At 33.3% G+C, this 11,452-nt stretch overlaps 2 protein-coding genes and 1 pseudogene across 7 annotated transcripts; all 3 read left to right on the forward strand.

Moving 5' to 3' along the window:
- Positions 1-188: 188 nt before the first annotated feature.
- Positions 189-6,321, forward strand: LOC103854620 (GDP-mannose 3,5-epimerase). Of its 6 annotated transcripts, none has more exons than XR_004455232.1 (8): positions 189-2,328; positions 3,081-3,497; positions 3,572-3,668; positions 3,932-4,061; positions 4,133-4,265; positions 4,531-4,738; positions 4,850-5,069; positions 5,113-6,321. XR_004455232.1 is itself a non-coding variant. In XM_033284649.1 (7 exons), the coding sequence occupies exons 2-7, from the start codon at positions 3,082-3,084 to the stop codon at positions 5,003-5,005; spliced, it is 1,140 nt and encodes a 379-aa protein (XP_033140540.1). In that variant the 5' UTR covers positions 189-2,365; position 3,081; the 3' UTR covers positions 5,006-5,306. The 6 variants fall into 6 exon arrangements, 4 of the variants coding, with proteins under 4 accessions (XP_033140540.1, XP_009129813.1, XP_009129812.1 ...); XR_004455233.1 differs by having other exon boundaries at positions 4,850-5,063; positions 5,152-6,321; XM_033284649.1 differs by having other exon boundaries at positions 189-2,365; positions 4,850-5,306.
- Positions 6,322-7,567: 1,246 nt separating this feature from the next.
- On the forward strand, positions 7,568-9,604 carry LOC103854621 (basic leucine zipper 63). The gene is made up of 6 exons (XM_009131566.3): positions 7,568-7,936; positions 8,378-8,477; positions 8,625-8,724; positions 8,829-8,904; positions 8,980-9,105; positions 9,191-9,604. The coding sequence occupies exons 1-6, from the start codon at positions 7,655-7,657 to the stop codon at positions 9,452-9,454; spliced, it is 948 nt and encodes a 315-aa protein (XP_009129814.1). The 5' UTR covers positions 7,568-7,654; the 3' UTR covers positions 9,455-9,604.
- A 234-nt stretch (positions 9,605-9,838) lies between these two features.
- On the forward strand, positions 9,839-11,369 carry LOC103854622 (annotated as a pseudogene).
- Positions 11,370-11,452: the final 83 nt, after the last annotated feature.

Genomic DNA, 11,452 nt, shown 5'->3' on the forward strand with positions numbered 1-11,452 from the left:
CCTGCAAAATACTAACTGAAGACTAGCTAAGCTTAACTATATAATCAACCCATACCCTAACCGAATTTGACCAAATTTATTTGAAATTTTAACAAGATTAAACCAAAATAAAAAAAAAATCTGTAGGATTTTAAAAACCGAACTAGCTAAGCTTTTTTGGGTTAATTTGGTAAGATTTATATTGAACGTAACTATCTGAAAACCAACTGGATTATTCAAACTACCCGAACCCGCATGCCTTATTGAAATTAAAAATGATTGAAGATTAACTGAAGAGAGCAAAACGGCTGTTTCTTATAGCAAACGTGTTCCTTAACAGATTCACAAATAAGATGGCATCAATAACACAACAACCTCTTGTCATCTAAGTGACATCCAGTTTTTCAGGATGTCAATTATTATTCCTGTTCTTGATTGGAACGGGAACTCGAGGAACCAGATTTAGGAACACTATGTGTAATCTGACGGTATGAGGAAAGGGTCAACTTCATTGTCCTTGTACCTGTTACTGTCGCTGTCACTTAACTGGCCACTACCACGAGTACCTTTAATCCAATGATCCACGACACCTATGATGCTGATGGATGACTTTGCATCGTGAAAAACATATCTAAACTAAAAACAAAAAAAGGAACATTTTGGGTTTCACAAATTTTAAAAACTGTAGATGATCAAGTAGCTAGCACATCTACAAAGTTCATACAAACCAAGAAATAAAAACATCAGCATAGTGGATTGCATTACAAGCGATGAGATTAGACGATTCTTAACAAACAAGCTCCAAAGCTACATCATTATCTCAGATCAAAATGCTATCTGTCTGGATCCTTGCGTTACAGCTTACCAGTATTCTAGGCTAGGCACTGATGATTTATCTTCTTCCGCAAGTATGAAATACACAAAAATCCTCATACCCCATCGTCCCTTCAACTTTGCTTGTGAACTTCCTAGTAACCTGAGTAGCAAACCAATGTATTATCAGTAAAGAGAACAAATAACTGCGAACAATAAAAGAACATAAAATTAAATAAATCTTAAATACATTTATTTGGATACTAAAATTCAGTCATAATATTAGTTTTGAGTGTGAAGTTGATTTTTTCAAGAATTTTGTTAATTGAATTTCTTTCATGAATTTTTTTTAAATCAGATTCAAATTATATTTGATATTTGAAATATCATTTAATAAAACTTGTTTGGGTTTTTTACAATTTAGAACGAGTACAAATTCGAGATTTTGGCTATGGTTTGATTTGAACCTCGGTTCAATTAGCAATGTCAAACAGAATATTTAAGTGTGAATATTAAATCTAAGAAAATCAATTAAATTTGAAGAAATTAATTTTTTAATTAATTTTGATGTTATTTGGTTATAATTTTCAGTAGTTTTTTAATTGTATTATTGGATTAGGCATTTGTAATCACTTTTGTAAAATACTTAAAATTATAATGTTATTAAATTTAGTAATTTTTAGTTTTATTAAATATTAGTGTTATTCTAATTTTGGTGTATTTTGTGATGATAAAAATTTAATGGAACTCTACTACAAACATGCAAAAACCCAATAATGTTTTAAGATTAATATTTAAATGATTTGTATATCATTTATATAAAAATATATTAAATCTTATTATTGATCACTATGATACAATCGATTTTATAATAGATGTACCTGTTTTAAAATTTATTTTTAAGATATTCATAAACAAATTATAAGAATAATTTTTATTATTTTGTATCTAAATTTAGTGCTCTATATTTTATCTTGGTTTTTATTAGCTAATATCATATAAAATTAGCTAATTTTTTTTTTGTTAGTCGAAAATTTATTCTATTTTTTAAATGATTTTTAATAAGATATAAAATAATACTTATCAGCCTTTTTCATATACAAAGAATTAAAATGTTCATAAAAGAAATTTATTTTTCTTAAATGTGTTTATATTTTTTTAAAGGAAAATCTAAAACGTAAGAAAAAACAAATGCATTAAAACCAGCATACAAAAATGTAGTTTTCTCATTATTATTTGTTAAACTAAATTATTTCATAATCAATAAAAATTTTGAATTGTTTTGGAGGATATATTAGTCCATTGCCAAAATTAAAAAAATTAAAAATACAGAGACGCAGTAATCGAAGATCGGACGAGAAAGATTAACAAAACGAGTGGCGTTGCTCTCCTCTGTTCATCATCTTCCTCCTTGGCTCGTCTCCTTGTCAATATATAACAACACACAGAGTTCCTCTCCGTCCTTCCCACAAAGTACTCACCTTTATCTCCCCCTCTCTGCATTATCCCTTCTTCACCGTCTCGAAGCTTTCTCAGGTTAACTGATCTAATCCCGGTTTGGTTTTCTGATTTGGTTAGTGTTTGAGATTGCACGATTTTGATATCTTCTCTCTCTCTCTCTCTCTCTGTGCTTCTTCTGTGGATCAGATTACCAAAGTTCTGAAACAGTTTTGTGTATATATAGTAATATAAAGATTGTACATTTAGCCAATTTGCATGAGATCTGACTGTTCCAGACTTGTTAGATTTGCTTTCATCCCTTCTCATTTTGATTCAGACATTACCAAGATTAAGTCTTTATTGTTCTGTCTTACTTTTTTTTTTTTGTCTTTTCTAAATTTTTGATTCAGACATTACAAAGTTTAAGTTTTTACTGTTCTGTCTGACTAGATTTTTGTTTTTGTCTCTTCTTATTTTTGATTCAGACATTACAAAGTTTAAGTCTTTATTATGTTGTCTTACTAGATTTGTGTTTTTGTCTCTTCTACATTTTTGATTCAGACATTACAAAGTTTTAAGTCTTTAACTGTTCTTTATTACTAGATTTTTGTTTTTGTCTCTTCTTATTTTTGATTCAGACATTACAAAGTTTAAGTCTGTACTGTTCTGTCTTACTAGTTTTTTTTTTTGTTTTCGTCTCTTCTAAATTTTTGATTCAGACATTACAAAGTTTAAGTCTTCACTGTTCTGTCTTACTAAATATTTGTTTTTGTCTCTTCTTATTTTTGATTCAGACATTACAAAGTTCAAGTCTTTACTGTTCTGTCTGACTAGATTCTTTGCTACAGAATGGCGTCAACCACCAATGGAAGTACTGACTATGGTGCCTACACATACAAGGACCTCTCTCGAGAGCTTTACTGGCCTTCTCACAAGCTCAAGATATCAATCACAGGAGCCGGAGGTTTCATAGCCTCCCACATCGCTCGCCGTCTAAAGCACGAGGGCCATTACGTCATTGCATCCGACTGGAAGAAGAATGAGCACATGACTGAAGACATGTTCTGCGACGAGTTCCACCTCGTTGATCTCAGGGTCATGGAGAATTGCCTCAAGGTTACTGATGGTGTTGATCACGTCTTTAACTTGGCTGCTGATATGGGCGGTATGGGTTTCATCCAGTCCAACCACTCTGTTATCATGTATAACAATACTATGATCAGCTTTAATATGATCGAGGCTGCTAGGATCAATGGGATTAAGAGGTAAGGATTGTTGTTTTTGGGGTATCTAAACAGAGTTAAAAGATTGAAACTTTTTGATGTCTGTGTGTTTTCAGGTTCTTTTATGCTTCTAGTGCATGTATCTATCCAGAGTTCAAGCAGCTGGAAACTAGTAATGTGAGCCTCAAGGAGTCAGATGCTTGGCCTGCAGAGGTTTGTGTCACCCTAACGATGATTATCATTCTTTTTTTTTAAATAACTAGGAGGTTTTGGGCCTGTAGGCCCGTTCATAGGCCCAAACCATTTTAACTTTTGGAGAGGAAACCCCTCCCAACTGAATTTGAACCTACTAGATAATCTAAGAGTTTTAGCCATTAGATAATGTTTCAGTGACAAAAAAAAAAAAAGCCATTAGATAATGTTTATCGTTCATATGAAGAGTCTTTAATAGTTTGATTTTATAATGTTATATATAGCCACAAGATGCTTATGGTTTGGAGAAACTAGCAACGGAGGAGCTGTGCAAGCATTACAACAAAGATTTTGGGATTGAGTGCCGCATTGGAAGGTTCCATAACATTTACGGTCCTTTCGGAACATGGAAAGGTATTACAGACAGAACAAAACAGTTTCCAGGAACTATTCTTTGCTTTACCATTTGTGTTTAATATTGGTAGGTGGAAGAGAGAAGGCACCAGCTGCTTTCTGTAGAAAGGCTCTCACCTCCACAGATAGGTTTGAGATGTGGGGAGATGGGCTTCAAACTCGCTCTTTTACCTTCATTGATGAGTGTGTTGAAGGTGTACTAAGGTAAAGCCTCAGCTCCATAGTAGAAATGATATAATCTGTATTAGTGTTCTAAAAATTGGTCTAGGCGGCAAATCGAACCTAAACAAAATGATATCTTAGAACCATTTTTAAAATAAAATTGGTCTAGGCGCTCAAAAATCGTTTTAGGTGTCCGCCTAATCAATATTTTTTCATATAAAACTTTTTACTACCGCATATCTATTTCTTTGAACATTAATTTGAATGTTACAGCATTGTATTAATCTTCCTCATGGTTGCATTTTAGGTTGACAAAATCAGATTTCCGTGAGCCGGTGAACATAGGAAGCGATGAGATGGTGAGTATGAACGAGATGGCTGAGATGGTTCTGAGCTTTGAGGAAAAGAAGCTACGGATTCACCACATTCCAGGACCAGAAGGTGTTCGTGGCCGTAACTCAGACAACAAGCTGATCAAAGAGAAGCTTGGCTGGGCTCCAACAATGAGACTGAAGGTACCACAAAAAAACATTATTATTATTACTCAAAGTAGTTTAAAGATAGAATGAGAGTTTGACTGACAGTCTGACACCTTATGTGACTTGGTTTTTGTGTGGTGAAATCAGGAGGGGCTTAGAATAACTTACTTCTGGATAAAGGAACAGATTGAGAAAGAGAAAGCTAAAGGCAGTGATGTGTCGCTTTATGGGTCTTCAAAAGTGGTTGGGACTCAAGCACCGGTTCAGCTTGGTTCACTCCGAGCTGCTGATGGAAAAGAGTAAATGGATGATTAGGCTCAAAGTATGGCCTTTCTTAATATTATAATTAATGTCAGGGAAGTGTTTATATATATATATATATATATATATATATATATATATATATATATATATATACCTCTTAAGTAAGTTTCTTAAGCAATAATAATTGTTTTGGATTTGAGTGTCCTCTTCTGCTGCTGATCTTTCTTGTTCAATTATTATTTTTTGGTTGGAAAAGCTTTTTCTGTTAAACTAGATTATACTATGTATTAAGTATAATATTATTGTGGACCTGAGACAATATCTTCACTATTATCGTCAACTTGATGTTGTTGAACCAGGAATCAAGTGGCTGAGTTCTGATATTTTTCTGTCAACTTGACTTTTCCGTCTATCATCGTTGATAAAATTTTAAATATCCCACACTGATTAAGAGTAAGATTAACTACGAAAAGTCACATGGCACTCTCCTTTTCAAACTAGGAAAACTAGCTTATGGCATGCTCTTTCTGGAAGGTGTATTCGGATTTGATTACATGTTATTCTGACATAACTTCGTATATACATCAAAAGATTTCAAAAGTTACAAAGCAGCAAGCACCTTCTTTCCGTTAAACTATTTATCATCCATATTCAACAATAATTTCAATCAGACCAAATGGCAGAGAAAAAGTGGGGGTGTGGTGGGTTCGAGCAGCTGCTCAAAGACCGTTTTGGAACGTGTCTATTTTGCTGCCACTTTTGTCAGCGGAAGGCTGGCTCTCTCCCTAATTCAACGGTGCTGCCATTACACCCCTGATATAATGGGCTATGAAAGTCCTTATGAGCCTCATAACTCATATTTGAAAAGCCCATTAAAAAATTAAATGGATACTTCTACATGAACAAAAGATGTAAACTCGGTCCATCACTAGCATGATCATCTACGTTAGGATGTACAATTACATTCCAATTGCCTGGTTACTTTTTTTTACTCTCTCCACTCTTTCCATTATCTTGTAAGATGCTTACCAATAGAACTCGTAATTTAGATACATTAATACTGTTTGTTGTTTAATGTTTATAAATCTATCTAGATATTACTTTCAAAATCATTACACAGAAATAATGTATTATATTCAAATTATTAACGAATATTCAAACTATAGTATCTACAAGACAACTTGCAAAACCATATCCACACCAAACTATGAATACCTGAAAAGTCCAAACATTGTGGACCAAGAAGATATTGCTCGTGTAAAAGCATGCACAAAGACTTCATGTGGTTCTAAAGGAGGGAAACCTATTAGGTCCCATGAAGTCTTGTTGCTTGAAAAGTGGTGCCTACCTATTATATATCCAAAATGAATGAGCCATCACTTTTCATGTTGCCCCATTTACACATCTCGACAAGAGGTTTGGCACAGGTGCACCATAAATGCAACAATCAGAATGGACCCACGAAATGCAACTTGAGTTTTGATAGATTCTTATCCAAAAATGATATCTTTAGTACATTTCTCTAATCTAAATTAACTAAAAAAACTATATCTTATGTCGCTCTCAGGTCTCTCCTTATTTGGTTATTTGTAGAATGCAAATGGGAATATTAAATGGACCCACGAAAACAACGACGCCAATCAACTTCCCATATTTAATAAAATACCCCTATTGCCACGTCAGTCTTACTTGGATTTGACCCCAAAAAGCGTTGGAAAAATATTATTTAATCCAATAAGGCAAAAAATATTCACTACGTGTAAGTCTATGATAGAATCAACGATATTACTTAAAGCCCCTCAAAGTCTTATTTTTTTCATCATCCTGTTCCGAAGTATAGTTTCGATTAAATAACCCAAGGCCGCCCAATTCCAAAGTGGATTCAAATAGTTTGAAAGTTGGTGTATGTAATATTCGTGTATACAATTAGCCAGTTAAGTATTTTATAAACAACTTTTTAGGTCTTTTTCATGTTGTTAATTATGATATTAAATATAATTTCTTATAAACTATTGAAAAGAGTAATTCAGAATTTCAGATATTGTTTGGCTGATTTTAGTGAATTTGAAAAGATTTACTTTTTCCAAATTTTCAAATTAAATGCCTTTACTACGTGAAATTTATAAAAAAATTATTGAATAATACAATAAAATAATCTCTCAAAAATATTTATTAATTGGTTTATATTAACTAAACTGAAGCAAAAAATACATCACTTGAGAATTGAGATATATATTCATTACAAGTTGCATGGATTTTTCATCGTAGTGCAAGCACGACATTTGAATACTTAAATTTTATAATCATTAACTTTTTTACAAGGATTTGCTTTTCAAAAAGTTATAAGAATCTGAACCCTCAATTAATAAAAATAATAATCACAGACCATGTGCATTTGCATATCTTAATCATCTTTGATCTTTGCATGGAATCATATTTTTCTCATCCCTTTTGCCCAAAAAAAAATTACAATGAGAAATATAGGACTTCATAGAACGAACCAAAAGTATTTGGTGTGAATAAGAATATACTATTCTTGTCGGGGCCTTGGGAGGTAATCTGATAATATAATACTCCATATTTTACAAATTAAAAAAAAATGAAAAGAACACATTAAATGCAAAAGACTGACCAATCGGATAAGAAGAAACTTTTGTAGGAACAAGAACAAGAAGTTGAAACCCAAAAATGGAAAAGACTCTCTCTGTCGAAGAAATCTCCTGCAATCATCTTTGGTCGGAGCTGGCCGAAGAGACCAAAGGAACAACAGCGAAGGGGATGATGAACCGTAGTGACTCCGAGTGGGCATTCCAACGCTTCATCCAAGAGTCCTCCTCTGCTGGAGAAGCTGCCTATGGCGTTTCCGTCTCTGGACCTCCTTCTCCGAGTGTTCCTGTAGATTCAGAGGAATACAGAGAGTTTCTTAAGAGTAAACTCAACTTAGCTTGTGCTGCTGTCGCCATGAAAAGGGTAAACAACTAAGTCTCTCTCTAGTCTCTTCACCCTTCAGTTTTAGTAGCTTCTTGTTTAGACTTTTCTTGTTTGTTCAACACTTCTTGTTTGGACTAAGTTTCAAAGTTTTGATTTATTTTTTTCCTATATTCATTAGTGAGAACATGTTCTGAAGATAAAAAGAGTATATGGCTACAAAATCAAATGATAGGAACCAAGAAAATCAAACCTTTTATCATTTGACTTGTACTAGAAGTCTAGAACTAAACTTATTTTGTTCTTAAATTGAGTCTTGTGATCTTATATAGGATATGATTTGATTCTGTGAACTTTATATTTTCATTTGAAAATTGATTTTGAATTGGAAAAATAAAGATTAAAAATTTGCTATTATCTTCCCTAAGATTTTACACTATTTTTGATAATTAAGTTGATGTGTTACTATGTGAAACTTGATAGGGAGCTTTCAGCAAACCTCAGGATACATCTGTTAGATCTGAGAATGGTGGAGCTTATACATCCACTGCTTCAGACCAAGGCTCTCTTGCTTCTTCCAAAGGTTTTTTAATTTACTGCTCTAATGTTTTCTTAATTAATTTACCTATGTGATGAGCCCTTTAAAGATGTTGTTGATATTTATTGTGTTTGAGAGTTCTTGTGAATTGCTATGCTAATGTAACCAACCTGTATGGTTTTTCATTTGCAGCTACACCAGTGATGAGCAGTGCAATAACAAGTGGATCTGAGCTCTCTGGTGACGAAGAAGAAACTAATATGAATCCCACCAATGTTAAGCGTGTCAAAAGGTAAATCATTTACATTCTTTCTTTCTTGGACTAATAATGTCTCTGAGAAGACAAAATCTTACTTGAACATGAACATTGTGTTTTGTTTATTTTTATAATTACAGGATGCTCTCTAACAGGGAATCAGCTAGGCGGTCCAGAAGAAGAAAGCAAGCACACCTCAGTGAGCTAGAGACACAAGTATGTTACTCTTCCCCTCATTTGTTTCTTTCTTTTTCACCTTTCTCATCTCACTTATTACAATCTCTCTGATAGGTTTCACAGCTGCGTGTGGAGAATTCAAACCTCATGAAGGGTCTCACTGACGTAACTCAAACATTCAATGAAGCAGCTGTCGAAAACAGAGTTCTTAAAGCCAATATCGAGACACTACGAGCAAAAGTAAAAATCCATTTTCCTAACCAAAAACTCAATTAACAGACTATAATAATAAGACTGTTGAAGATAACTTTTTTTTTTTTTGAAGGTGAAAATGGCTGAGGAGACAGTGAAGAGACTCACAGGCTTCAACCCGATGTATCACACCATGCCTCAGGTTTCAGGTGTCTCTAATCCTTCAGAGACATCAGATTCTGTAGATACAAGCGTCCGAGTGACCACACCGGAGATTAGCTCAGGCAACAAAAACAAGGCCTTGACAGGGTGCAAAATGAACAGGACAGAGTCGATGAGGAGAGTTGCGAGTTTGGAGCATCTGCAGAAACGTATTCGCAGCGTTGGGGATCAATAGTTTGTGAATTTAAAAAAAAAACTTGTTCTGTAACATTGTCACAAATGAGATAATGAGACAAAGGTTATATGTAAATATGTATCTGTTGTTTTTTTAACCCTTGTGAATTGCTTAGTTATTTCTACTTCTGTTTTCCTCTTGTGTTCAATTTATCTCCACCATCTGGACTATCTTGTGAATACTACCAGGTTAACAAAAGAGTGTCAATCTCAAGCTTCATCCATATTATCTAGTGTATGATGCTGAGGTAGTGCAAACATTATAATGTATATATTTATTAAGCTACAAAAGAAAAAAAAAATGAAAAATGATAATTTGAATTGATTTGATTTTTATTAAGTTTTAGATGATTTTAAGTAAAATGATTATTTACTATGATTATTGTTAAATCACTCTAAAATTTCATCTGAAACTATAAACTCTGGATTTTGTTTTTCTTAATTATGAAACTATACCAAACATTCTTAAATGACTAAAAATATTCTAAAATACACAACTTAAAATATATTCAATAACAATAAATTTAAAAGTAGTTTATCAAATAACAAGTTTAATAACACTAGATTTTAAAATAATATTTAAAAATCATGTTTGAATAACAGTAAATTTGTTATTTTAATACAAATCACCTCAAACTTTGAATGCACCCCCTAAATTTTCTAAGTTATTTAATTCTTGTTAGTGAACTTAGTAGAATTAATCATGTTTATCTGCAAATTTGATAATAATAATAAAAAATTGGTAGTATTTTTTCATTAATTTCTAATTTTCCATGCATGAGATGAGTTTTGTTTTTACAATTAAGAAAATTAATTTAGTTTTTACAACATTTCTGAATATTGATTGGATTAAAGGGAAACAGAAACACACACATAACATCAGAACCAGAAGATAGCAGTAATGGCTACAAATGTTGCGACTCTTTCATCTCTCACACCAGTTTATTTGCCTCTCTCATCATCTCGCTCTTCCTTCTACTCCGGCTGCTTCACTGTGACGATTCGACCAAACACCCTTTCTCTACTGGCGGTTCGACCGGAACAGAGGAGAAAGTCACTAACCTGTATAATGCACTGTTTGGTCTCGGTGTCCCTGAGCTTGCTGTGGTTGCTGGAGTCGTTGCGTTGCTTTTCGGACCTAAGAAGCTTCCTGAGATTGGCAAGACCGTCAAAAGCTTTCAACAGGTGCTCATTATAGACACTGATAGAACCTGGACATTTTAAGTTTCAGTTTTTTAGCTGCTACAGTTTTTGATGCGTCTTCTTTCACTAGAATCAATGAAGATGAATGCAGTTTATTGTGCCAGTTCATGTGAAAAGCTTGTCGACTGTAGATGGAACTGATGTTAAAAGGTCTATTAAGGAGACTTGTGTTTTTTGGAAATTTTATGTTTCAAGTTCTTTAGTTGTTGCGTCTTGATTCGTGAGGATAAAACATGTGCATGTAAAAACATTTTTACTATGAAACAGTAAGGTTATTGGTAACTTTGATCCCTATAGTTTATACATCAAGAAGGCATGTATTGTTATGTAAGTTGTGGTGATGAGTAATATATTCGCTTTATATTTTTCTATAAAACTTGCTGATACTTGTTGGTTCTTCTCAGCTATTTAGCTTCTACTTGTATGTTTTGTATTCCTTTTAGCTATTATGCTTTATAATTTTTCATTGATGAAGAAGGGCTTGTGGGGTTTTTGTAATGATGTAGGCTGCTAAAGAGTTCGAGTCTGAGCTTGAGACGGAGCCTGAACACTCTGTTACTGACCCATCTCCTGTAGCAAGGAGAAACAACGTAGAGGAAAAAACTGAGGCTTCCTCAAGTTCCAAGGACAATGTATGAAGAATGATGAGACTTTAGGCTTTGTTTTTCTTGTAGCTACACCGGTTTATGAAAATGAGTTTTAGATGAGTTTTATGAAAATGAGTTTTAGATCAAATGAGTAGCCTTCCTTATAAGAATTGGCTCCATGATGTTTGAATCTGTAAAGCTCTTCTTCT

This window comes from Brassica rapa, chromosome A02 (genome assembly GCF_000309985.2).
Source record: "Brassica rapa cultivar Chiifu-401-42 chromosome A02, CAAS_Brap_v3.01, whole genome shotgun sequence".
Classification (NCBI taxonomy): domain Eukaryota; kingdom Viridiplantae; phylum Streptophyta; class Magnoliopsida; order Brassicales; family Brassicaceae; genus Brassica; species Brassica rapa.